The 27,955-nt window shown below is 33.8% G+C and overlaps 1 protein-coding gene across 3 annotated transcripts; it reads left to right on the forward strand.

Moving 5' to 3' along the window:
* Positions 1–586: 586 nt before the first annotated feature.
* glrbb (glycine receptor, beta b) lies at positions 587–27,167 on the forward strand. 3 transcript variants are annotated; one of them, XM_088633252.1, is made up of 10 exons: positions 587–928; positions 3,623–3,774; positions 5,410–5,516; positions 7,354–7,421; positions 11,390–11,616; positions 13,628–13,710; positions 15,977–16,117; positions 21,348–21,500; positions 23,673–23,962; positions 26,265–27,167. In XM_088633252.1, the coding sequence occupies exons 1-10, from the start codon at positions 926–928 to the stop codon at positions 26,559–26,561; spliced, it is 1,521 nt and encodes a 506-aa protein (XP_088489378.1). In that variant the 5' UTR covers positions 587–925; the 3' UTR covers positions 26,562–27,167. The 3 variants fall into 3 exon arrangements, with proteins under 3 accessions (XP_088489378.1, XP_088489379.1, XP_088489381.1); XM_088633253.1 differs by lacking the exon at positions 587–928 and adding an exon at positions 1,132–1,258; XM_088633255.1 differs by lacking the exon at positions 587–928 and adding an exon at positions 1,251–1,271.
* The last annotated feature ends 788 nt before the right edge of the window (positions 27,168–27,955 follow it).

A 27,955-nucleotide genomic window follows, 5' to 3' on the forward strand; every position in this document is an offset into this window, starting at 1 on the left:
TGCTCAATTTATTAAAAAATAGAGCTATTAATACAGAAATGAATCATCACAATATTATGTGAACCCCATAGCGTTACAATATCTTCTTGTACTGTAGCTATAGTAGGCTCATAAAAACAAAACCATTTTTAAATTGATTTCTGTTCTCGTATAATAGTTTATATTACTACAGTACTTCATTAGAGACTACCCTTGGAAAAAGTCGGATACTTTAATAATCGTCTCATACATAGAACATTGGCATACTTCATGGCAACAAATGGTAATAGTTCAGTATTATCACAAAATATCATAACATTTATGCAACAATGATTGCGAATGAATCTGTCCAAATTGTTGATTTTAGAACATTCCATCTGATGAAAACATAATTATGACACACACCATACTACACAGTTCATGCTAAACTCGCTGTAATTTTAAAGCGTTTTACTGGCAAAACATTTGAAGCGTTTTGCTCGACCCTGCGTGATTTCAAATGGATAGCCCTTTAGGGGTTTACCGTATTGTAGTACTAAGGAATTACAACAACAGCAGAAGTCTGTCTTACATAATGATAGAGCCGGACGGCTCTGCTGCTGAGGCAGTCATTAATTTAATCGCCTTGGAGCTACTGCGCATGTAGCAGGTGCACGCAGCCTCCATCTTGGGCATTTTGATGTAGATGGAAAGGGTAGGGATAAATGTATAATATTTAAAATAGTTTGAGCTACAGATAGAGGACAGAATGAAGAAATGAAAACAGTCCGAAAAAAAATATGATTAAGAGGTTTGTGTAAATTGTAGACAGTCTTAACTGAAGAAAACAGTGTGCATTTTTTAAGTGATGGCTTTCTACTGTTTGCACAATCAGCTGTGTTGTAGCGTTTACTTTTAATTTTACAAGGTACCAAAAACGGTTACTTGGGAAAAAATAAAAACTTGGATGGTAAGTGTACTTTATAATTTTAGTAACTGTAAATATGTCGTTATTACTGTGTTTGAACTATGCGCAACAGACGCCATTCAAGTCAGTATTGATGTTTTTTTTTCCCTCTTGACGTTTTCTGCATTCCCGCATTCTTTTTACGCAGCACGGTGGATAAGATGCTTTTATGTCGGCGCGATCTTTACAACTATTTTTGGTTTGTGGGTGAAGAGAGTAACTTTATGTTGTATTTCTAAAAATCTTTGACAAACGTGTATCATCTGAATTGATTTATCACAATTCCAGTATATTCTATAATTTTGTTCATGGTTTTTCGTTTTGTCTGGAAGCGTGAGTACAAGAAGTAAATAATCCTTGATTTAAAACAAAAAAATAATTGTTGTTACCTTTACTGCCCGGCTGTTATCGCTAAATGTATTGCAGAAGTTTAAGGTGAAACAGGTAGAGGTGACAATAGAATTACAGTTTGGATTGGTTTGCAACGATAATGCAAGTAACACTGAATATACTATAGGCTTATTGCATTTTATTATTTATATTAAAGATTCACATAGCTAGCTTAGGCAAATAAGTATTTGTTCAGTTTCCCTGGTAGCATTTTGTACAGTAAAGGGGTTGAGGAGTACATGAAGAATGTGTTAGTCTAATGGGATGTTGTGAAATGATCGATTTTGACAATCTCCTGTGTGCTCACTGCAGGCCTTAATGAATCATATGTATCCTATTTGAAATATGCTGCATGCTCATTATTTGTGTGCAATGCTATGCAGATTTTTTTTATCATTCTGCTCTTTCCACTCTCGTGTTTTTTCATTTTTTGTTTAAAAACAATGCATTGGTGATCTTCTAAACATTTAGCCACTTAGATTTACGGTAACAGTTAATCCTGATAAATTTGTATTTTTACTGTTACCTTTATGAGTGTGAGAGCAGAACAAATAGTTTTGATGACAAAAAACACCTGACAAGTCAATTAAATTTGGTTAGAAAATTTGATAAATTAGCCACAACACTTCATGTTTGATGATCATGTATAGTTTACCTAAGGTAACTTAAGTTTTTGAAGATTCTGATCAGTGTGAACTAAAGATTGATAAATGGCAATCTTGGTTTCTTTCCACCCAAACTAAACTGTTAGTATCGAAGTTAAAATAGAAAACACTAGTGGGGCTTTGATTAATATGTACAGTAGATGCTCATTACATACATCCATTGTGAACCTTATGTCTAGAATCTCTAAGACTTTTCACAGCTGTGTAAATATACTTATAATAAGACTTTGGTTGTCCAATGTATCAAGGCTACCATAGCAGTTTCCTAGTCTTCCGACCTTCAGTTGTACTGTTAGTTCATCCTGCAAACCTGATTCCATCTTCTTGCCATTTTATAGATTGTTTTGGGGATCCGGTAGCAATCTTTTTTGCTTGTCTGTTGAACTTCTTATGCATGTGTGAATATAAATATACTGAACATTTGTAATTGACAAATTACACTCCTGACATTCTAATTTAAATACAGCTAAGGATGGAAGATTCAACATAACTGTGGTTTGTATGAAAGTTTTACTGCAGTATGTATCAGTGAACAGAATTTTCTTCCATTTTATTAATTGTTTATTTTTTAACATTATTTGTGTAACCAAAAATACTCACTACCTTTTGTTTGTTACATTTCTGAAGATTTGTGGCAACTAATATTTTCCACAGCAAATCAAAACTTTGCCCTTTTGTTTTTTTTTTATATTAACATAAAACGTGGACTTAAAATTTGCAAGTTATTCCATATATTATTTTTAAAAATACAATCATTTTTTCATATCTAATGTTCCTCAAGCATTCCAGTAATGGATGCTATATGATTCAGTGTACAAATTAATTTAATGGAGTTAAATAATTAAGGGTGTTTCCAGTGATTTCATTCCTAATTTGCATTGGGACAAAATCAACTTAGCTGTACAGGGATGATTAAACCACATCTGCATGCAACTCCTTGCTTTTAGAAATTCTTCTTGGATTAATTAAGGTATCAATGTGTATAAAAGTACTGTGTTACAATACAACACCTTTTCAGTCCTGCCCCAAAACAGTAAATCTTAAAATTCAAATATTTGCAATGTTGAAGCTTAAAATAAGAAATAAGTATACATTAATTTTGGTCATTACCCTGCAAAAAAAGAAAATGGCACTTGTCACACAGAGGCTTTATTCATTTCCTTTGTCTTGACCACTACTTCGTTTTCAACAATGAAACAAGAACTAAGTTTCACAATGCAGGCAGTAAGAAATGATACTAGGAGGAATTTGTTGCATAGAGGCTTGACTGTTCAGAGTAATTTTCTAACCACATTGTTGTTTGTTTCCTGGTATCCTGAATTATATAGTTTTAATTAGGTTAAAGTACAAACAGCCAAATCTACATGATGTTTAAAGTAACATCCACACATTTTTACCTACTCATTTTTTTCCTCATACTTTAATTTTCTTGAATGTCAAAATGAAAAACTAATTACTGTCAAATTAGTCTTTTGGCTTGTGTTAGATTTGCTGCAGGAAAAAGCACAGGCCTATTTTCTTGGTTGACATTCTGCATGTTGATTTCTATGTAAAGATTTGCCATGACAGTTTTGTTTCACAGAAACCACATAAAACCTCTTGCATAACTATAGTTACAATTGTCAATGCCTTTTTATTCCAGCCTTTTTCGGTGAGCTTGGTGCTTTCCAGAATGAAAGTGATAAAGCTGACCTTTCTGATCCTTGTCTTCGCCATTTGGATGGAAGAAGGTTTTACAAAGGAAAAGTCATCCAAGAAAGGAAAAGGAAAAAGGAAACAACATCTCTGCCCCTCGTATGTGTTTTCTTGATCACTTTTGGATTTTGTGATTTTGTTGGATACAAAATAAGTTTGATTTATAGGTTGTAATGTGTACTGCATGTATCCACTGTCCTAAAACATCTGTCTTGCCTGTTGGCCTTGTTAGCAGCTTGAAGGATGCAGCCTCTGTTGAACATCTTACCTAGGTTTTTTACTGGTTTCTTAATGCATTGAGGGAATCAGAACATGTCCACCTTTCTTAGATGTCAAGAATCTGGATTTCAGTGGCTTGAAACTCACTCTGGCCAATGTCATCAATGTCTTTAGCACCTGCAGAATTCATCAGCTCACAGTGATTATTCAGATCGCCCATTTAGCCAATAATTTGTGGCCGATGCATATTTGATTTGGGTAACCTCATTTCTTCTGCATTCCACAACTACCAACTTATGTATCATTTGTTGTCATGGTAAACAGAATCACCCAAGTGATTCAGCCCATGCTGATTCCCACTTCCTGTCATTTCCTTTCGTTTGAGTCAGATGAGATGGAGGTCCACAACTAGAGAATGGTAGAAAATATTTAGCTGATCTTAGCCTTTTTGTTTACAACACCATTTTTCTTTATAAATTCACTGTAATTTGTGATGTTTTTAGTTATGTTATATATAGTGTATTTTAATAAATGTACAATCTAATTTGAATATACACAAGGAAAAATAATTTCAAATTAGGGAATTTTAAAAACATTTTTATGGTGAAAAGCAATGCAAGAAAAACCTCTGAGTGATACTGTACAGTATTTGTGATCTTGTATTACATTTCTCCAGAGTTCAGATGTCCTAAAGGGGCTCCACCTTATATTAATAAGCCTTCTTTTTTTTTTTGTTAGTTGGCAAATGCTTTTTGTACAATTCTTATTTATGATTATTACTTTCAGGTAATTGTTTTACACCCTATGGTCTTACAATGCAATCTACTTTTTGAACCTAACTTGACCCTGAAGACAGGGTCCAACATTTGGTACTGTATGTCTGCTTTTATCAGTGACTGCATTGCATCAACATCTCATTGGAATAATCACAGTTTGACTCTGTCCTTGGAAATTCTGGTCATCTCCCTCCCATCCTTTAATCAGATCACATTTATGCTCAACCAAAAGGCAAAGATTGTCTTTGAAGCACACATTTCAGGTTAACGTTGTTGATGCTCAGAAAAATCTTAATTTTAAATTAATCAGAGAAAAGCACATTATTAGTTTGTTGAATCTGATTCCAGAGCAAACCCATGGTGTTGGTTGCACCATTGATTTCAGACTAACCTTGAAGCAAGTTTTTGTCATTTAACAGGTTGACTAGCTCTGCTGTTTGTTAAATGCAGATACTGTACCTCAGTGGTCCCTGTTGCATTTACTAAGGTTGTCAGCAGTTACTATATGACACTTTATTTGCAACATTTAATGGGGTTTTTTTCCACATACAAAACTGAGGAGCATGATTGTACTGTAGGTGTTCTAGGATTTGATTTGCCACAGCTGTAAACTAAGGATGGAATGTAGATTTAATTTTATCAGTCTCAGAATTCTAGATGGAGGTTTATTAGTTTCAGACTTCCATTTCAACCCTTCAATGTTTCCATGTTCTTTTAATAATATTTCAAACTTCCACAGACAGTTATCATCAGAGGATCTTGCCCGGGTACCTGCAAACTCCACAAGTAACATCTTGAACAGATTGCTGGTCAGTTATGATCCCAGAATTCGACCAAATTTCAAAGGTCAGTTTATTGTTTTTTTTCCAAAACGTTTGTTTTTTAAAATGTATTGCTCGTTCTTGTGGCAGTCATTAAATATTAGAGTATTTCAGTGCTAAGAACTGAATTTTACTGTCGATTTTGACAGGTTTGTGTCATAAAGCAATTTGCTCTGATAAATGTCCTTCGTTTTTCAAAGATACTAGATTTTTTTATTTTAATATAATCAGAATATTCCTTAATCTGTGGTTTGTAAAGCAGTGTATTATTTTTAGTGAAATCTTTGGCCCATGGATTGAATCATAATGGAGAAGGACTCACTTTCAGTGAAATATTTGTACATTCAAAACATAACCTTAATGAAGATCTGGATGCTTTGACAATGCTAATTTTCAAACGTAAACATTCCCACAGTAGTTTGAATGTGTTGGACTGATTGTTTTAAAAATGATACTTAACTTGACACTTAAAACTTGAAGTAATTATCTGTATTTCCATTAAAACAATAAAAGCTATATGAAGTCATTACCAGATGACCAGTATAGTTCCCTCCTAAATAACTGGGACAGTGAAGTTTAAATTGTGATGTTCTATATGAGCACTTATAATATTTTTTTATGGAAAAAAAACATAACAGATAAGTAGAATAAGTATTTTATTTTATAAGTTAATTCAGTTCTTCATATAATTTTTTTCAATCTCTATTTTGAAGGAACAGAAGTATTAGGATGATAGCCAAAACATGTAGTCAGTGCAACAAGGTGTTCAGTATATCAGAAGAAAAAAGTGACTGTCCAAGTCAGTCTGCAGATTTGAATACAATTATATGTGTATTTTACATGCTGAAGAAAACAACTGGACACCAAGAATAGATAAGGGCTTATGGTAGCTGCAGCAAACAAAGCATCTCATATAATTACACAAAAGAGTTTGGTGAGATCAATGAGTCACAGACTTCATTATTGCCTCAGAAGGGTCACATCCTGACTTTTGAAAAACACAAAGTATGTTTTTATTGTAATATGATCACATGTATACATCAAATCAGCCAAAATAAAATATGTATTGTCCTTCCTATTTTATCGTTCATATTAATCTAATGATCACACGTACAAATTAATTAACTATAAAAAAATAACAGGTTTGCTTTGGTGTCCCGATATTTCTGGAGGTTAGTTAGTAGTTGAAATAGAGTTGTTCATAAGCAAGTAGTAAAATATATTTTTTGTTGTACTGATTAAGCTTTGCTATCTGCAGATTGTATTTTTGAAAACACAAGAAACCCAAACCAAAATAAAAACATTCCATGCAAGAATTCTTTGCACAAAGACCAAGTTTACAGGACAATTGATATGCTGGCTTTTTTACTTCAATGGGAATTAAAATGACAGTGTTGTAAACATTAAGTGATTCATAGTATTTTTTTAAAATCACATAGTTTTCAGATTTAACATATTGTCTTCTGTGGTGTTGAGATAGTTTTCTGAGAAATTCACCTTTGCTTTTTTTTTTAGCATAATAAATGAGTAATTCAGCAGGAGACTGTAAATAATGAAACTGCTTAACCAAGAATAATAGTTCAGTGGACTTCTAATTCTGTCTGTATTGTAATACTGTACCTTATATTCCCATGTATTATTTAAATGAAGAAAAGGAATATATTAGATCTTGTAATTCACATCAATCAGTATTGACTCCAAATGAATTATGAGCAAAATTTGAAACACTTATATGAAGTACTTGATTTTTGCAATATTGTTGATCCTTTTTATTTTAGCTGTTCAAGGGTTTGCTTATTCAAAATGCAAAGCTGAGTTCTCAGAATACATAAACTCGTATTTTGTTTCTTGCCATTTTATAGGTATTCCAGTAGATGACAAAGTTAACATTTTCATCAACAGCTTTGGTTCAATTCAAGAAACAACTATGGTAAGAACAAGTGGTTTAACTTTAAATAATTTAAAATGTAGTATGCGTTTATATGTAAACAGTGTGTAAATGGGCCAGTTGATGAAGACAGTTTTCTCAGTACTGAACAGGTACTGTAGTTTATCAGTTGTTTAATTTTAATGTAAAGTTTTCCTGAATTGAAAAGAACTAAGTTATTAAGCCCCCTCCAGTATTTTCAATTCCTTAACAGTTTACCTATTTTCAATTATATTTCTCTTGTTAATCAAGAAACTATTTCTGAATATATTAAACAATTGAATTATTTTAGTTGGATTATCGAATTACCTAATTATAATCAGTTTTCCCTACAGCTGGTAGTTTCCTGCACCAAAACTATAAGTTGGGAGGGAGAGAGTTTCAGAGGATGGAAAAGTTGGGCTACTCTATTGTATTCATTGTGGTGGGGTAGTCATCTTTAAATTTTTTCTTATTGGAAATTCTAAAGTGGTTTCTGTACAGGTCCAGTTTGTCATTGGAGGAAACAGAATATTGTTGATCTCCTTGTCTTGACTTTTAATAGTAAAGAGAACATATGTCAGCAGATAATTGTTTAGTCTTGTTTACAAAACCAGTTTTAGGAACATATTATTTAGGCACATGATTAACAGTAGTACTTGACTGATGGATGAGGCTGATTGGGGGCTTAGTGTCTGTTTGTGCAGGGTGAGTCTGAGCAGATGTGAATATCTCCTAGAGTATTTGAAATTTGGAATTTCTGTGCACTGGCATTGGTAACATGTTGAAGCAGCTGTTGCAAAATGTTCCAGTATTTGTTTAAGACATATTTTCTTGAGAGAATTCTCACTGAGACATGCTATTACAATTGCATGACACCATCTGAGGGGTGTGGGCCATTTAATAATCCCCTCAAACTTTCACTGTCATGGTGTATAATAGGCTAGAACAGCTCTTATTAAATGTTAGTTTCTAATGTGGTGCTAACCAAGTTTATTCAGCGTGTATCATATAGAATAAAAGTTAAATGCAGCAGATAATATATGTAACCCCTTAACAGACTCTGAATTGGGTTTGTAATCTCTGTTGACCAAAGTGCAATGCAATTTGTTTTTATGGAGCCCCACGTTGTATAGCCATTGAGTTTGTGTTTTATGAATAGGTTTAAGTGAAAAATATAAATTCTGTAATGAAGGCTTCCTGTCTCCAGGGATAAGGTAACAATTCGTATTCAGTTATATTACCATAGTGCACAGATTTTCTCCATGGCTCTGTTCAGATTGACAGTTTTCTTAAGTATTTGTGCGTGAATGCCAGCGGTTCTCCAGGGGGATATCACAAAGCTACTTCACACAACCCCCCACTACAGCTGGGATTGTTTGTGGGCTGTTTGACATTTTTCCAGACTTGGGTTTCACACAAGAGCACAACCTAAAGCCTCTTTTCAATATTGTTAAGCAAAATATGACATTTAATGGATGAAAATGCTAAACAAAAGAGCTAACATTTGTAGTTTGCAAGACTGTGAGCTTACAAAAACATCTAAAACAGCTTGTTTAATTCAATCTACGTAAGGATATGTGTCACAACATTTTCCTAGTGCAGGTTCAAGACTTTAAACTGTGAATGCTGCAACCAGAGAAGCCCGTTCTGTTCCTTGTAGCTCCCTTGTAACACAGGAAGGTGTTTGTACAGATGTAAACATGGTACCTCTCAAACAGCAGCTGCACTTTTGAAACTTGACTGTGGGAAACAACTTCAATAGTTCAGAGAATTCTAGATTTCGTGCTGTGGGTTTAAAGTCCATGCATTTTTCATATTTGTATTTGGCTTTATTCTGCTTGGTCTGTTTTGGAAACACGTTTCTGGTTGGATGGACAGATGAGTGCTAATGTTACTTATTAATAATATTTAGAAATAATGTGACTGTAAAGGCGGTAAGGTAAGTTAATATGTCAGTGAAGGGCTGGAAATGCAGATTTTGTTATAATATATTTAATAAGATGTTTCTACAATTTATTAGCATGCCAGTTATGTGTTCCTACATACAGTACGTCTAATCTTTTTTTTTGGTACCTTGTTAAAGCTTTAACAGATGTTTAAAATAAATTTAAAACAGAAGTTTTAAACATGCCTTGACAATTTTAAGGGTACAGTAAGCAGATGTTAAAAATAAAAATGATGAGATATTCATAAGAACTAAGGCACTTAAGACTTTTGTGGCAGCTGCCTGGATGTTCTCGAAAATCATACTGATTTAAACATCTGGGAATGAAGCATTAATAAAGAGTGTAAATTAAGTATTCTTTCTTCAGTTTGAAATTAGAGTATTGTATTAAAATGTTCTTAATTAGCTCTACAGTAGATCTACAAAATATGGCTGCATATTTAATTTATATATATTTCATTAGATGTGTGTTAATACATGAAAATAATTGGCCACATCCTATGTGAAATCTGATCTCCCACTTTGCTAGGATGAATGAGTAAGATGAATAAGTTCTCAGTAAGCATAGCCACTATGACATATCCCTCTCAGATACATATAGTTTAAAAAAACATGGCACCTAAAATTCTCTTGAAGATTTCTTCTGTCATGACAGAACTTTTACTCCAATACATGTCTTCATAGTGATGAGCGTTTTATTCATTCACAGTGGATGATGCCTGTCAGTATTTTCTAACTGCTTGATCCAATACAGGCATCGGGGGTAGTCAGAGCCTATCCTGACAAGAATGGTGGGGAACACCCTGAACGGGACACCTGTCCATCACAGGGCAACCACACACGCACACTCATGCTAGGGCGAATTTTCCCAGAGGCCAATTAACCTACCAGTATGTCTTTGGACTATGTGAGGAAACCAGAGCACCTGGTGAAAACCCATTGAAACACAGGTAGAACATACAAACTACATACAGATAGCACCTCAGGCCTGGAACTAAACCCAGGGCTCCAGCGCTAACCACTGGATCACCTTGCTGCCTGCCTGTCAGTATTATATCTTGAATATTAGCAGTTAATGTTGGCATCCCTGAACCCACTTGTATTGATATAAGAATTTTTACTTAAAATAAAAAAATGTATATTTATACTAAACATATTCTATGAAGTTAACTTCACATATACAAAAGTTCAGAATGCTTCAGTGCTCACATGATAAGTGGAATAATTTTGACTGTTTTGCAGTATTGTCATTAAAAGAGGAACTGCAGTCCCAATTTCTCAGAATGGTTATTAAATCCCGTTAACAAAATTAATGGATGGTATCGCGAAATTATCCAAATTTCAAGTAAAGTACAAAATTGTGACCTTTGTACTGCATGGTTCTCATAGGAATGAGTGAGAATTCATGCAAATTGTGACATGAAAGCGGCCCTTCCTGTTCACTGGTTGCTGTAAGCAAATGAGAAACGTGGTCTCCTAAGAACGTTTATTAATTTTGGAACTAATGTATAATGTATTTTAAACAATGCCTCTCTTTTAGGTGTTTGGCTGTTCAGAACATAGTGGTCACAAATAAAACGGAGGATCAAATCAGCAGAAAACCGAACAGAAAATTTTCAGCTAGTCAAGAGATGGATAATAAACATGGACACTGATGTTGGTCCCATCAACAAGTTTCTCAATGAGATTCAGTGTGATGTACAGTATGATCAAATAAGTACAGGTTGTGCAGTAGACATTTCAGCACAGAAATGTTCACATGTGATTTGCATGCTGAGTTAACAATTAAGGAGTAGTCATTGGCAAACCACCTCAAAGTCCATAGGTTAAATTAAATTCAGTTATTCAAATTGGCTGTTCAGGCAACAGCATGGGCTATGATGCAGTACATACGTCATGGTGGAATTTTTCTTTTAGGTATGATTTACCACACAATAACCACCAATCTTGCTGTTTGTACAGTATTACATGATTTTTGCAAAGGTGGGACTGGATTTTGATGAGCCCAAACTTTAAAATGTTTTTATCTCATAATATCTATCAGGATTATAGGGTAAACATCTTCTTAAGACAGCGGTGGAATGACCCAAGACTGAGACTGCCAACTGATTTCAAATCGGATGCCCTCACTGTCGACCCTAAAATGTTCAAATGCCTTTGGAAGCCAGACTTGTTTTTTGCAAATGAAAAGAATGCAAATTTCCATGATGTCACACAAGAAAACATCCTGCTGTTCATTTATCGCAATGGTGATGTTCTTCTGAGTATGAGGTGAGCTACCTTTAATCAGATTTCAGATTGAGTGTTTTCGAGTGGATTTTATTAAACAAGACTAATCTAGTGAGAATGTTCTGCTTTCAGTATATTGTTAACCACTGAACCTATCCTTGAAGGTTAGAAATGATGTTCACCTTTGCTTAGCTTTCAAACCAAACTCCAAAGACTCAACAGTGATTTAAATGTGGTATTGAGAGATGATTTTTGGTAAATATTTTCCTCAGTCTTTTACAGCTTTGTAAAAATGTTTTACCACTATTTTATCAAGATTTTAAACTCAATTATGCTGTCATAAATTTAGAAACATTAAACACAGAATTAAATTACATAAATCTATTCCCTATTGTGATTTGATCAGTTTAAAGTGAAGAACCATAAGAATATACTATAGTATCCCATTTTCTGGTCTTGCCAATATGAATTTAAATCACATAAGACAAGTGGATGATTTTACTTGTAAACTAGCATTTAACTCTCCTTAAAATATATGCAAATTGAAATAATTCTTTCAGTTCCCATTCCAGCAGGAATCTCCTGTTGTAATGTCTTGGTCCTAACTTTATGAGTTACCTGTGAATTCTGAATTTGAACTGATGAACAAATGGGTATAGGCCTTTTCTAGTTAGGCCTTTTATGGAAATTGTCCAACTAACATTGACACTTTTAAATTATGTTCTTTATCAATAATGGTATTTACAACCATAAAGAAACATTCAAGAAATGCTGTATAGATTCCTATACAATTTCAATCTTGATGAAGCTCTATACATTCAAATCATACTGTCTGTTGGATAGAAAAAAATAGTCTGTCTGTTTAATAAGTTAAATGTGGGCTAATTCAAAACTTAAGTCTACACTACATTCAAAAAATACAAAACTAGTATGTTGGTTTCATTTATCCCTAGACATTTTTTCAAATTTAATTACTAAACTACATTTAGTTATTGCGAATGGTATGCACGGGTTTGTTTTCTTTTGACTTTTCATGTAAATTTGTCCAGCCATGTGAAAATACTTCTTTAGTGAAACATGAGCTGAACTATTGCAAAATGAAAAAAAAAATGCACTTTGGGAGTGCAGATTTATTTTCTTTGTTCAATGGTATTTAGGTTGAACTTAAACCTTTTTGTGATTCAAGGAATCTGTTCTTTTTCTAATTGATTTAGAGATTTCATGTTTATACATTATGTTGGTGTTCCATTGGGTTGAAGCAATCAAACAAGGGAACAGCTATGTAAGATAGGAATCCAACTTATAGGGTTGAAAATGTTCGCAAATAAAAATCTGTCGTGAAGTACAGGAGTTATAATTGTTCAGCTGAAGAGACAAATTGGGACAGTATTTACAGTAGATCCAGAATTTATTTTAGCTAATAAAATACACATGGTTAGAGCAAATTATGGGGCAAATGTTTGCAACTATGTCCATATTTTTATAATGTATGTCTTCATTTGAAGATTACTTAGAAAAGCATTAAGAGAAAATCTGTACTCCAGCAAATTATTTTATGACTCACTTGTGCATAGTTGTTGGAAATAAACTCTAAGGGTTTTTTGTTTGCATTCATTACCTCAAGCTTATAATTGGTATTCCAAAATTTAATACATATGTTTTCCAGTTGTTTGGTTTAACATTAAAATAAACCAAATCTGTGCTAGCTCTTGTGCATGAGTTAATGGATTATTGGCCAAAAGAAAATGAATATATTTCTAAATATTTTTTTTCATTTGCTTTAAAAGTTCAATTAAAAATCTGTGGTACTGTAATAGTGCTTTAGTACACATTACTCTTAATTTCTGAAGTTTTACATTTTTGATAATCTCCTGATTTTTACAGTACAATCATTTTTTTTAATTTAGAATTTTGTAAAGTGCATTTACAGTGGTAGTTTTTGGAAATGAATTGTAGAAACTAAACTGCAGTTCATGCATTACTACATTGAGTTTGACTGTTTTGACTTTAACTATTGTAAATGTGCTGATTTATTTTTTTCCTCATGTCTCAGGCTGTCTGTCACACTGTCCTGCCCATTGGATTTGACCCTGTTTCCCATGGACACACAACGATGCAAGATGCAACTAGAAAGCTGTATGTAATGCTTTCATTAAGTGACCTGTTGCACAGCAGTTTTAACTTTGACTTTTGACTTAATGGGAAAAGCAATTTCAGACATTTATTGACTAAACCAAAATTCCCTTAATAACATAGACCATTAGGCTCATCTAGAACATTTTGTAATTAGTATTACCAAACAAGTACAGGGGGTGGACAAACTAACGGAACCACTACATGAAAAAGTAGTTTAACTTTGAAGTAACTAAATCACAATTACAAATGCAGCTGCAAAGCTTAGTCATATTAGGTTGATTGCCAATTAGCAGTATCTGTCAGGTGTAAAAGAGGTCTGACAATTAGCACTTTGATATGTGAGTTTTCAAAGAGGCCAAATAGTTGGTGCCCGAATCGCAGGTGCATTGGTCACAAAAACTAAAAAAAAAAAAAGTCTCAAAAATAATGAAAGCACATACCAAACATGGACAGAGTGCATCGGCAAAGAGGAACAGTGGTCGCAAGTCCGAGATAGACGGACACTTCACTGGATAGTTGATAAATGCCACCAAAGTACAACCTCAAAATTTACCACAGAATTGAATCAGCACCTCTCTATCCCAGTCTCAACAAAAACTGGATGTCGTGAGCTTCACAAAGCTTTAATTTATGGCAGGGATGCCATTCGGAAGGTGCTTGTATCCAAGGCCAACGCACAAAGACACATAACCTGGTGTAAGGAGCACAAAACCTGAGCAATGGAGAAATGTCATGTGGTCTGGTCATTTTTCACCCTATTTCCTACATCCGGACGGGTTTGTCTGGAGAAAGCCAAAGGATGCCTTCAACCCACAATGTCTGTTGCCAACTGTTAAACATGGTGGGGGATCCGTAATGGTATGGGCAGCCATCTGGTGGGAGTCATTAGGTCCGATGATTGCTCTGCATGGTCGTATAACAGCCAAGCAATATGAGGCCATTTTACAGGACCAGGTGCACCCTATGGTGCAAACACTGTTCCCTCATGATGTTCCCATATTCCAGCATGATAATGCCTCCATACACATTGCTAAATAAATTCCAAAGTGGTTTCATGAACACCAGGATGAAGTCAAACGCCTTCCATTGCTTCCCCAATCACCAGATCTAAACATCATTGAATCTTTATAGGAATTTCTGGAGTGCAGAGTGTGAAGTAGATTTCCACCTCCTTCATCCCTCAAAGAACTGGAGGCTTTCCTTCTTGAAGAAGGGTACAATATCCCACTACACACAGTTCAGGACTTGTATGACACCGTTGCAAGGAAGATTGAAGCTGTTCTGAAGGCAAAGGGTGGCCCTACTCCTTATTAGGTCCTTGATATTAATATATTGTTAGGTGTTTCCTTTATTTTGTCCACCCCCTGTATGTCATTCATATCGACTTCAACAAACATTAAAAATGTTTATAACATTATAAAACATTTAATATTTTGTCTTATAATCACTTTATTTTCAATAAGGAAGGCTTCTCAGGCTTTCTAAGGTTGTGATTCACACACATGATGATCTACATGTACAGTATATAAGATGCAGCAATGATCATATTATTTAAATTAATTCATTTATTTATTTTGTAGATTTCCCATTTGTTTGTTAACACTGACAACATACGCACATTTTTTTTTCGTTTCTGGGTTCAATTTAGCTCACATTTGTGAAATTATGAAATGTGGATATTGTGTTTTGTCTTTGAATTATTCTGAATAATCATTGTATTTTGCATATTTGTTCTTAGTTTAAGTGGGTATTTTCACATATTGTCATGTCGTGGTATTCAGCATGGTATGGCATACTAAGTGTTCCTTGCCTTGAATGGTATTAGATTACATAATTTCATATGTTTTGACATAAGAATTCTTTTCTGACTGGCTGACAGAAGGTATGTGTTCAGAAGCATATTTGATGGACTTTTGAGTGAATAATGTAAATTAGTTAATTTAATTTGAATAAAGTGAATCAGATTCTATGCATTTTCAATTTTTGGTGGAGTCATGGTTGTTTCTCAAATATGTCCATTTCATTATTTGATTGGACCTACTGCTTGTTAGAAATTTCTATGTCTCAAACATGTGATATGGTAGTTGACCTTTGGGGAAATCGGCTTCTGTGCAATCTACAGTAGGCATCGGTTAGTAGAAATAATTGTCTACTCTGTTCATTCAACTGTAAACATAATAATTTAATTTATTTTTAATTCATGAGAAAATTATCCAACAATAATTAGTAATTATGAATGTATTGTCTTTCATTTTTTTGGTTTCAGTTGGGTACACAACAGATGACTTGAGGTTCATATGGCAGTCTGGAGACCCAGTCCAAATGGAACAGATTGCTCTGCCCCAGTTTGATATTAAACAAGAAGATATTGAATATGGAAACTGCACAAAGTATTACAAAGGAACTGGTATGCTCTTTTTTAAATTGCATTACTCATACATGATGAATAAATGTTTGTGCATTCAGAGAATATAAATAAGAGAAAGCACTAGTGATATATATACCTCTTTTTAAAAAAAATATGTATGCTTCTTTATTATGTAATAAATTTATGTTAGGGTACAGTGGCTGTAGTTATGTAAAAAAAACTTGATCTAAATCTTATTTTTTTTAACTATAATGCCTGTATATACTGTAATACATCAAATATATCCAATATTCTATTAAAATTGTTCTGTTGGATTTTTCCACTTAAAAAGCAAAAAATGTTATCAAACATTTTCTCCTCATTACATAAATGTAATTTCCATGATTTCTAGATTTGCTAGTGTTTACGAGTGATGGGTGGGTGTCAGCAGTGGTGTATTTGAGGTTAGATGCAGGTCAGCAGTGTTAACTCACAAATTAGCCAATAAGGCATTTACACAATTATTGTATAATGCAAATTTTCCTTGCTTCTCTCATGTGCCATATCTAAAACATCTGGAAGCTTTACAAGTTTTGAGTCTCCTGTTTGCATTCTGTTGACGAAATGGATTACAAAAATGTTTTCTGCAATTGAAATATAATGCTTAATGAAACTATCCAAGATAAATATCTTTGCATCAGGTGTCATAGTGACATATTTGTAAAATACTTGCAAAAAAAACCTTATATTGATCAGGCTGAATTTTTATCTTAAAAAATCTGATCTCCTCATTAATGTCATTATACATCATACCGTAGGTGGATTTTGCCTTGAAGAGTTTTGTGTAGTTTGTGCTACTAGTGTTGATATTTTCCTTAGTTTGGAAATATGTACTGTAAGTCCTCAAGTCACATTCCAGTACTAAATCCTTAAAAGTACTGATGATTAAGTCAAATGCATTTTCTGAATCCTATTTAGTTTGCATGTCTAATGCATTGTAGCTGTGCATGTATGCTTACGCTGCAGTATTTGACAGAAGACAAGTATTGTAAACTCCTCCAGTGAGCTACTGCAAAAGGAGATTGTTTAAACTTGACAGCTAGATTTGCTATAAATAACACACTTAGAAAGTAGTATTTTGAAAGCATTGTAGCCAGAGTGTAGAAATTTAAATGCTTTGTATATCCCTTGCTGGAGCAAAAAGCTTTCTTTTCACTTTACGTTAATTGACTCTTCTTTTGAACATTCTGGCTAGATACTAGGTCAGACAGAGCAAGAGAATACTGAGAAAATAAGTGACTGCTGTTTTGTTATCATTATGAATTGGAGCATTTGCAGTTTCTTTTGTTAGATTATTTTTAAATATTTAATTGATCAATTTCAATATTTCTTAGTAAAATATGAATGTTACTCCGCAATTATATGTAGGTTCAGAAGTTTTAGGCCATGGAGTTCTTTGCTCAAGGCTTTGTCACTGCAGAGGCTCATTGCTTGCTTTGTTGCTCTGCCTTTCAGTAGCTGACATCAAACATGAAGTGACCTTGTCTCATTAGGGTACTGTGACACTCGGTTCATTTCCTGCAAACATGTCCTTTCATTTGGTTTGAAAGTTTGTATTGCAGCAGTTACACTAGGCTTTAAATAAAAAAGAGAAAGTTTATTCAGCCCAGGGCACTATTTACATATTCAATTATTATTTCTTCATTCTTTCTAAAATTCGTTTGGTATTTATTTTGCAGCTTATAACAAACTCCTTCTCTTCTGAGAAAAAACTAGTAAATGCTTTTGTGGTATATATAATATCAGGATCCAACAGTGTATTTGGGGTGCTCCTCACGCTTCTACACATGCAGTTATCAAATCTAATACACTCAGAGCAATTACTTCAGAGCTAACAGATCACTAAACCGAATTGATTATCAGTTCTGGGCACTCCCAGGCTATCCCTGTTCCAAAGCTCTAATCCATTGCATGTGATTACAATGAATGTCCTCAAGCTAGTAAATTCAACAAGTTATTTTGAAATCTGATGTAAAAATCTGTTTCGAAGGAAGAATAGTTGAAAACAAGACTACCTTAGAACCCACCACTGTATATATATAAATTTATGGACTTGTTTTCTTTTACATTCTTTTAATATTAAGGCAATTCTTTGTAGTGCTACAGCAGTATTATTATACAGTATACTGAATGACAACTAAAATCAAAGTTTAGCACTGTATAGAAAAAAGTAATACTACTACCAATGGCATGGAAGGTTGTCAAATTTTCTGAAGTAAAACTGGTAGAACAGGCTTGATTCACCAAATGTTTTGCTCATTTTAGAACATAAAAAGAACTATAAGAGGAGGACATTCAGGCGAACTTGTTTATTTGGTTGCTCGTTGCTTCATGAGTCAAGAATTCCATCTGTTCATTTCTCAAAGGATCCTTTTCTGTCTTAAAGGTGAACTGCAGTCCCAATTTCTCAGACCAATTATTAAATCTCGGTACGAAAATAAATGAATTGTATGACAAAATTTGACAAATTACGAATTAAGCACAAAATTGTGAATTTTGTGAAAGTACTGTATAGTCGCCATTTTGTTGTACTTTAAATCCCTGAGAGTTCACGCAAAATGTGATGTGAAGCGGCCCTTCATGCTCTCTAGTCACTGTAATGAGTAATGTAATGCGACGTGAGGAGAATAAGTACAGGTTGTGAAGCAGACTTTTCACCGCAGACGTGTTCCAACGTGTTCAGCATATAGAGATTAGTATCTGTCAGCAAAAGTGTCTCAAAGTCAAGAGCAATGTTTCTGTTGGATTCAAAGCGATGTATTCTCAAGCCTGCTTCTATAGAATGTCATAGAGCTGCTTCACGTAACTGGAAGTCTTGTCTCGTTCTGAATAGCTGAATATGGTGCTGCGCATACTTGGAAATTTTGTCTGTTTTGTGATTTAAATTGGTGGTTTTACAAGTTACTATGTACATTTTAAATTCATTGATGCACTCATCAATGCTGATTCTTTCTAACCCTGAAATATTCAAAAATCATTGTAGTTCCCCTTTAAGTGTTGAGTTTAATTTCTGTTTTTATCATTGGGTCCTTGTATTGCCGATGATTTTGAATAACACCTCGAACCTAATTTGTTCATCAATCTGAGCACAGTTTTATATTGTCCAATAAATATTGATTAGGTTGGAGTCTAAGTTCTGTTTTTTAATAGAGGTAATTTTAAGTTTAAGGGCTGAGGGAAGACTTCCAGATCATTCCAGAATGATTAATTGATGGTTTGTGACAATGAGACCTGCAAATTGTAGAATTTGAATACAGTAGAGCAGTGGGAATAAGATCAAAGAAAAAAAGTGGTAGGGTTTTATTTTATTGATAATTTCAGATAGCTGCTGAGGGAAGATTGCAGGAAACTCTATACAGTTAGATTCACATTTTATGTAGGGGTAGAATCACAGTATACAATATGACTCCAAAAGTTATCAATTTTAAATTGAAAAAAACAAATAACATTGATTGCTTTGTATTGTAGACTCTTGGGGAGTTGTGTTCTTAGCTATATTTAGGAGATTGTGGAAAAGGGTCCTAGGATTATTCTAGTATATTACAGGGTCATATACTTTCTTTAATTAGTATAATTTATTGGCATATTTTCAGTGACTCAATTCTATATAATTTCTGGTTGAAATATTCACAGCCCATAGGGGAATAATCAGTTCATGCCAAAATTAAGATATGTATGCTTCTATAATAATGTGTAGACTTACAGGTTTCTGCTTTCTGAAGAGTATTAATTCAAATTTAACAGTTTTACGTCTATGCTTTTTACTTTTAATCTTGTTTTTATTGTCACTTTTAAGTACTTTTCACTGTGCTTATCTCATTTTCATTAATTAATTGTGGCTGTCATTGTACAATGCAACATGTATTGAAAATAAAAATTAGAATACTTTATAATATTTAAGGTAATTATTTGAGATCCTATGTTAAGCAAAAAAAGCAATCTTCTTTTGTTTTTTTAGCTCAAGGGGCCACCTATTTATTTTTCCATCTTAATTTTATGTTTTCCTATCGTTAGTATAATTCAGAGAAAAAAATTTTAATGTAAGTTGTTTTTCCATAAATATTGAATTGCTGCCTTTTAACAGAGAGATTAATTAATATAGATTTTCCTTCTAAACATGACATGACAATTTTTAAGATGCAAGGAGGGGAAGAAATACATAATGTCCACATATTGTATAGACAGTATGTTATTATTTGAACAGAGAAAAATTACACAAATGTACAGCCAAGGTAAGTTCAATAATTGAGAGGCTTAACTTTGTTTTAAGGATTTTTTAGAATCAGACTTGAAAATAAAGAGTTTCACTGAGAGAATTTCAGGCATTTTAAATAATTCGTGAATTGTCAGTTACAACTAAATAAATATTATTTTGCAATAGAGAAAAGACAGGTGTGTTGATATTATGTTGCATTGGATGAAACCTCTTTAATTTAGAAGCTAAGGTCAGAGAATTCATACAATTCAATTCCAGTATAAAAGAGGCATACTTATTGTGCACATGCATTCTAACTCTCCACAAGGTTCTACTGATTTTAATGCAATCAGAATAGGCTACACTGAAGGCTTTAAATGAATTGTCAAAGAACCAGAGGCATGAATGTTAGCATTGTTTTGAACCAACCAACCATATCCGAGCCATGTCCTCTGCTAAAAAGGGTTTAAAGAAAGTGGATTGAAAGTAGTAGAACCGTTAAGCATTACATCATGCAATGTTATTTATTTTAAGGTGCTAACAAGGGAGATAAAGGAACAGCAGGCAAAGGCAGAGTATAAAAGCAGTTAAAAGTTAATCCAGACTCATGACAGAGACATGCAAATACATCAGACATTGCTTCTTTGGTATATGAGATACCATTGTTTTTTTACGTAGCCAAACAAAGAGGTAGTCTTATAAAATTACTGCACTTAATACACTATTTTTTAAATTGTTTTCTCACAAATAATATTAACAGAACTATACCTACCATTTTACAAAATGGTATAATGTGTAGTTATAAAAATTTGAGTTTTCTTTATACAGTATATTAATTAAAATATGCCACAGAGCTTTGATCAGAGAAACCTAAACCAGTTGCATCTGTTCACCATGTCAGCCTATTACATGCAGATTTTAAGAATTTGTTTTTCTATACAAATTGTCCTCCATAATTAAGGTCATTTGTTTTTTTGCCACATTTTGGAACAATTTGAACAGATTTGATTTGATTGCTTGCTTCTCTCTTTTCAGGCTATTATACTTGTGTTGAGGTAATCTTCACATTAAGGCGGCAAGTTGGATTTTACATGATGGGCGTCTATGGTCCTACCCTTCTGATTGTGGTTCTTTCATGGCTGTCATTCTGGATTAACCCTGATGCAAGTGCTGCCAGAGTCCCACTGGGTATACCCAATCTAGCCTTTTCATCTATGGACGAGCCTGGTGCCACTGAATTGGGAGAGATGATCTGAGTAACTTCATTCTCATTCCACCACTGCCCAATGCCACTTCATCCTCTTACCATTATCATGTGATCTGGTCTTTTCACCAAATGTCATAATTGTTCGTTTCAGTCATATCGTCTAGTCAGGTCAGTCATATCCTCTGTTTTCATTTCTTTTTATTGTGTTTGTGTGTATGTGATACAGTAGCTTTGCTACTTTTGCTATTATAATCCTGTAGATGTATTATAATTCTTAGACCTTCGTTAACAAAACTAATCCAACTCCACATGTATAATTTGGCTACAAATACCTTTTTGAGCTTGGTAAAAACAGTTTTTCTTGTCAAATTCAATGTAGTTTTATGTCTAAGGACAAGCAAAGGCAAGAGGGTTTTTGGAATACTTTGCAGTAAATGAAACCATATAAATCCACAGATACTCTATTTTACTGGCAGTCTTCAGCTATTTCTGGTTCTGAGTGAATTAGAAATAAAATGTGGTTACCCTATAGCAAGTGAGTTGTACTACCTGACCTTAGAGCCAGCAGTTTATTACAATAGCATAGTGTGACAGTTTGTACAGTACAACTGCAGTGAACCATAGGGCTTCATGTTTTAACAGAAATCATAAGACATTTTCTTGGATCCTGCAAAGGTGACAGCCCATTAACACTGCTTCTCTGCCAGACAATTATAGTGACTGGTGTAGACAACATCAGTGATAGGCTGTAGTCCAGTGGTCACATGCGCTGATCTCATGTATCAAGGTTCAAGCTAGTTTTCCTTGATGTTCGTGACGTATTCTGGCATTTTATGAGGAAACAGAAAAATCCTTCTGTTATGTGTATAAATCAAAATTTACAATTCATATATGGTGGCATTACAATAACTGACACAACTGACCTCATGATTTGTCAGGGTCATGTAGCAGCAGTGTTCCACCAAGGCATTAGCATTTCATGATGTCCTTTGATATCTGTCATTTTCATTATTTGATGTATAAATGTGCTGACATTGAGAGTATTACTGTTCATATAGGGTGTTTTAATGGTTCATCAAATAGGAAATGGCCACTATCAATACAATTTGAGTACCTGCTTTATCCTTAGAGGGTCACAGTGAGATAGTCTAAACCAGCATGTACAGGGCACAAGGCAAGGTTATATTATCACAGGGCACATACATATAAATTTACTGTCCAGTTAACCTTGACTGCATGTCTTTGGATACTGGAAGGAAACTGGAGATTTGTTCTCATAGGGAGAAAGTGCAAACACCTCACAGAAGGTGCCCCAGGCCAGAATCATGCCAGTGACACAAGGGGTGTGGGACAGCAGAGCTAACCACCAAGCCTCCAGTTCACCTGACATTATCAATTAATTTTATCTGCATATATCGTATGTGGTTTGATGGGTTATTAATGTGCACTAGCTGAGTACCACCTAAAGGTTTGCAGTGTATTAACATATGTTATGTGGTTAATTGTGCAATGAATAGTGTAAGTTTTCTGACAAAATATACAAGGAAAGATCTTTTCTATCTTAAGATTGTTTTCATGGAATTAAAAGTTGTTACAGTTTGTAACTTTGTTACAATTCTTCAACATTTTGTCCATCCTTGCATTGTCCAAAACATAAACCAGCAGACACAAGGAAAAAGGGGGAGTGCAACCTGGATAAAATGCCAGTCCATCACAGACGCACATGGACTTTTAGAGAAACTAGTTTATCTAGCCAGCATGTCTTTGGAAGGGAGAAAATAAGCCACCGTATTGTCATTAATATTTTGTCAGAATTATTAAACTGTTACATAAAGTTTGTCATTAATTCCTATATTGGATTCAAATCAAATAATGTACGAAGATCATCTTATAGATCTTTTTGAAGATGGTACTAAGAATAATAAAAATATTACTGTGGAATTGTCTCAATATAGATTTACAGTGGTATTATTTCATTTCATTAATTGATTTGATGAGTTTGTAGTTCTGGCTGTCTGATATATTGGGTTTGCCTTTTAAAACTTGCAACCAAGCTATACAATTTAGACAATATCCCTATAAAATGTAGCTGTCGTTATAAATGTTCTTTTATTCATTAAACAATTTATTGACCTGCATTTTTCTTTTTTCAGGAATCTTCTCTGTACTGAGCTTGTCATCCGAATGTACATCTCTTGCTTCTGAACTCCCCAAAGTATCATATGTAAAAGCAATTGACATCTGGCTGATCGCCTGTCTTCTGTTTGGATTTGCATCCCTTGTTGAATATGCTGTAGTACAGGTAATGCTGAATAGCCCCAAGAGGATTGAGGCTGAAAAGGCTAAAATGGCAAGCAAAGAACAAGCTGAAGGCAAAGCCCCAGCTAAGAAAAATACAGTTAATGGTACAGGAGGAACTCCTATTCATGTGAGCACACTTCAGGTATGTTCCATTGCTACTGCATATTATACTGTATATCTAATGGATGTAGATGTGTCTTGTGTAAATGCATGAAGTTCATTCTTACTTCAGCTGTGTTGTAATGTAAGAAATGTAGTTTACAACAAAATGTCAGCAGGGGTAACAGCATCCAAGTTCAGCTGGCCTCAGCTGTCCTGTATCGTAATCATTCCAGACATCATCTCCTCAAGTTAAAGCTCTAAATACTATACTGTATGTAAGACCTTACCCTCATTTGCATTAATCATTCTGCATCCCTCCTTCACCCCATCTCCCTGTGCAGGTGCCCCTTGGTTCACACATCACTCCCATGGCCCATCCTATGGCCAGGAGCTTGGCTCACAGCCAAATTGATTAAGGCAGATTGACTATGATTAAAACATTCAGTACATTTCTCAAAGTATTTAATACTTGGGTGATGTTATTTCTCATGAATTCTGAACAATCCTTATGTGAAGTGATTTATTCATTGCAGTATATGGCAGGGGTTAGTACTGCAAAGATGTGGTCATGTAACTGGTCTTTGAAAAATAAATTGCAGAGCTGTTGAATTAATACTTCTGAAAATGAGAATGGGTTGAGTAACATCACAAATATGACACTGAAAGCAGGGTATTTTTGTCTCTTCGAATACTGTATAAGGGTTCCATATTTTTACGTTTCATGCAATGTGTAGCATTTTACAAAATATACAGTACACTTTATTAAGCACCTTCCAAAGCAATGATCTCCAAGTGTTTTATAATATATGAAAAGATACTTCACAAAAATAAATACAAGAGGAACCAAGAAAAAAAAAAACAAGATAAAAAAATCATAAACTTATACGCAGGAGTAAATGTTCAGGCTAGGCTTAAAAGCACTGACTGTGGACTGCGTTCTTCATTTTGAAACTGACAAAGTTACAACATTAGTCTTATGTAACTGATGTAATAAAACTAATTTATGGTTAACTATATGATTGACTATACCAATATTTATGTATGCAACTGTAATTTTTCATTTCCGTACAGGTTCATTTCAAGATCCTTGTTTCATAATGAAAAACCATTACAAGCAAACTGTTAAAGGCATGGCATTAAAAAAAAAACACTTAACTTTGTGTTTCTTTGTAAAAACAAATTCAGGATTTTTCAATTATGCAGTGAGGGAAGATTTCCTCTTTCAAAGTTATTTGTGCAGTTTTTAGACAGATCCCTGCTTTTTTCTCCTATTTCATTTTTTCTTGCAATTTTTAATTCATGCTTCATTTATGCTAACATTTCCAGAAATATTTAAGATAGTCCTAGATAATACAAAACTTCATAAAGGGTATAAACATAAACTAGGGTATTAGGAAAATAGTATTTCTTGTATGGAAATACTGTAGTTTGCAGTGTTAATCTGATTAAAATACAGCACCAATCACTGTAATTCATATCTGTATTATATCACATACTGTACTGTAGCTGTAAAGAAACATTTTCAGATAGAAATACCAACTTCATAAAATGTGAACCTTTTTGAAGAGTTTGAGATCAATGACAGTTTCTTGATATATAATATGGATTAATGTGCATTTCAGATATTTGCTGAATGTGGACTAAACCGTAGAAACAATTTATGAACACTTAAATCCTTATAGGAAGCAATGCGAATTTAAGTGCCTAATTGTTTAGTATGTAAGTTGTTATAGTTCATTGCCTAGTGTTAGTTTTTTGGGTGTGTTAGTGAAACATAAGTAAATATTTGCACTGGATATTTAAAATTAGCTTTAATTATTTGTATGCCGGATTAAAGAATCAAAACATCATGGTAAGTTATACTCATATACAGTATGACTCACTTGCCAGATTTAATATGTCATTTTAGTTCAGTTATTCTGGTGCTTCAGCTGCAGGAATACAACTAAGACTTTGTTCATAGAATGTGGGTGTCCTTGTTTGAGAAACAATTTATTTTGCAATATATAGTTTCCAGACAGCAGAGTATGTGATTTGCTGGAAGGAGCTAAATAACAGTGCAGTTATTGTATTGTTTAATACAAAACCAGATGTGAGTATTATGCTGCTGTAATATCACTTCTTGATATAAACTGGAGTTTAATTCCAGGTGCAGATTAAATCAATGATTTAATCTACCAGAACGTTTTTAATAACATTTTTTAAATGAGTATGGAGCATATTTAGAACTGTTGTCATGCTTGACTGTGTAATTTTCTGCTTAAGAGCTATAGTGGAGATGTTACTGGAACTTTTTGTTCACAGTGCTGTTTTTAACTTTTTTTTCTTTAATTATTCAATAGGTGGCAGAAACAAGGTGCAAAAAAGTTTGCACCTCCAAGTCTGACCTGAGGTCCAATGATTTCAGCATTGTTGGATCACTCCCAAGAGATTTTGAACTGTCAAACTATGACTGTTACGGAAAGCCCATTGAAGTCAGCAGTGCTCTGGGGAAGTCACAGGCCAAAAATAACAAGAAGCCACCTCCACCAAAACCTGTCATCCCCTCTGAAGCTAAAAGAATTGACCTTTATGCCAGAGCATTGTTTCCCTTTTCATTCCTATTCTTTAATGTCATATATTGGTCCATATACTTGTGATAATTTTACCATCAGTGTTCTCCGTGTAAGATACTTCAGCCTGTTTTACTGTAGCTCTGCCCTAGAATCTGTCTGTCAGATTTTTCTTTGCAAGCCGTATATTGCAATGTAGATGCTGTGTAACTGATGGGATGTCAATAACAACTACAACAAAACTCTCCTGCTTTCAAATTTTGAATAACAGCATTACTTTGCAGTATTGGTGTTCCTGTCAACATTTATTGTAAATAGCTGTACAGCCAAATCCTCTGCACTGGGAGAGCTATGTGCAAAATTGCACACCAGTTTGTGGGAGTACCATTTGTTTTTCTGTAATTAAGAAATTAAAGATTCTAATGTCCTGCACGTTTTAAAATATAAATATATACATATATACATAAGGAAAGAATCTAAAGGTTTATGAAATATTCTTAGTTATTTTAAGAAATTATTTATTGCCTTGTCTTGTTTTGATGACTTTGCTTCCCCTCAGATGGATATTGTGAAATATCTTAGAAGAAGAGTAAGCTATATTTCATTTATAATTTGTAAAGTGAAGGAAAACCAACTGCTCCTGTATGTGTAGCATTTACAAAATTAATAAAAGGTTGAAGAATTCAAAGTGCACCCCTGATTCTAAATATTCTTTTTTCTATTCACACATTGGTTCTAAATATTGTTTTCTCTTTTTCACATTAAAGTGCATTTTCTATTAACTGTTTTTTCTTAGTTTTGTTTCCTTAAATTCTTATGGTTCAAGAACTTGGATGCATTTGATACATTTTCAGTGATAATTTTAAGATCTACATGCATTCCTTTGCCCTTGGAATATTTATAATACTGAACATAGTAATAGATACCTCTTTTCAGGAATATGTTTAGAGCGATGACTACATTTTTAAAATCTTTTTCTAAGAAATTCAATTTATTTAGCTTGAATTATGTTATTGGATTGCACAAACTGATATGTATATAGTGCATGTAAACCAAAACTAGAAAAGTCCTAGTCAGTAGCAGCAAACATATACTGTACCTAAACTTGGAAAATTCTTGCCTCCAAATTACAATACCAGTTTGCAATCCATAAATTCAATTTAAGTAGATTCTCATTTTTCCACACTGCTGTGTGCTGGCACATAATGGCTGCTGTACTGTTTGTCACCCACTTGGGTGCTGCACTTCATTGCTGGACACAGTGTTAAGCGCTATGGGATACTTTAGAATGAAAAGTGCTGTAGAAATACAAGCAGTTAGAAATATAATTATCTTTAACTTTCAAGGCAGCAATAGTTGCAGGTATATTGGATTTTCTACAGCATCTTAATAGTAATATACTCTTGCTAACAATGTAGGCAGAAATTAGGACTGTATACGATTGAGCTTTTTACCAAAATGCCCTTTTTGCAGTAAACATT

This window comes from Lepisosteus platostomus, chromosome 1 (genome assembly GCF_059453375.1).
Source record: "Lepisosteus platostomus isolate fLepPlt1 chromosome 1, fLepPlt1.hap1, whole genome shotgun sequence".
Classification (NCBI taxonomy): Eukaryota; Metazoa; Chordata; class Actinopteri; order Semionotiformes; family Lepisosteidae; genus Lepisosteus; species Lepisosteus platostomus.

What these genes read in the sequence shown, in the direction of transcription:
- glrbb (XM_088633252.1), top strand. An exon ending in AAACAACATCTCTGCCCCTC is followed by an intron (nt 3,775 to 5,409) that starts GTATGTGTTTTC and finishes AAACTTCCACAG; the next exon opens with ACAGTTATCATCAGAGGATC. An exon ending in AATTCGACCAAATTTCAAAG is followed by an intron (nt 5,517 to 7,353) that starts GTCAGTTTATTG and finishes GCCATTTTATAG; the next exon opens with GTATTCCAGTAGATGACAAA.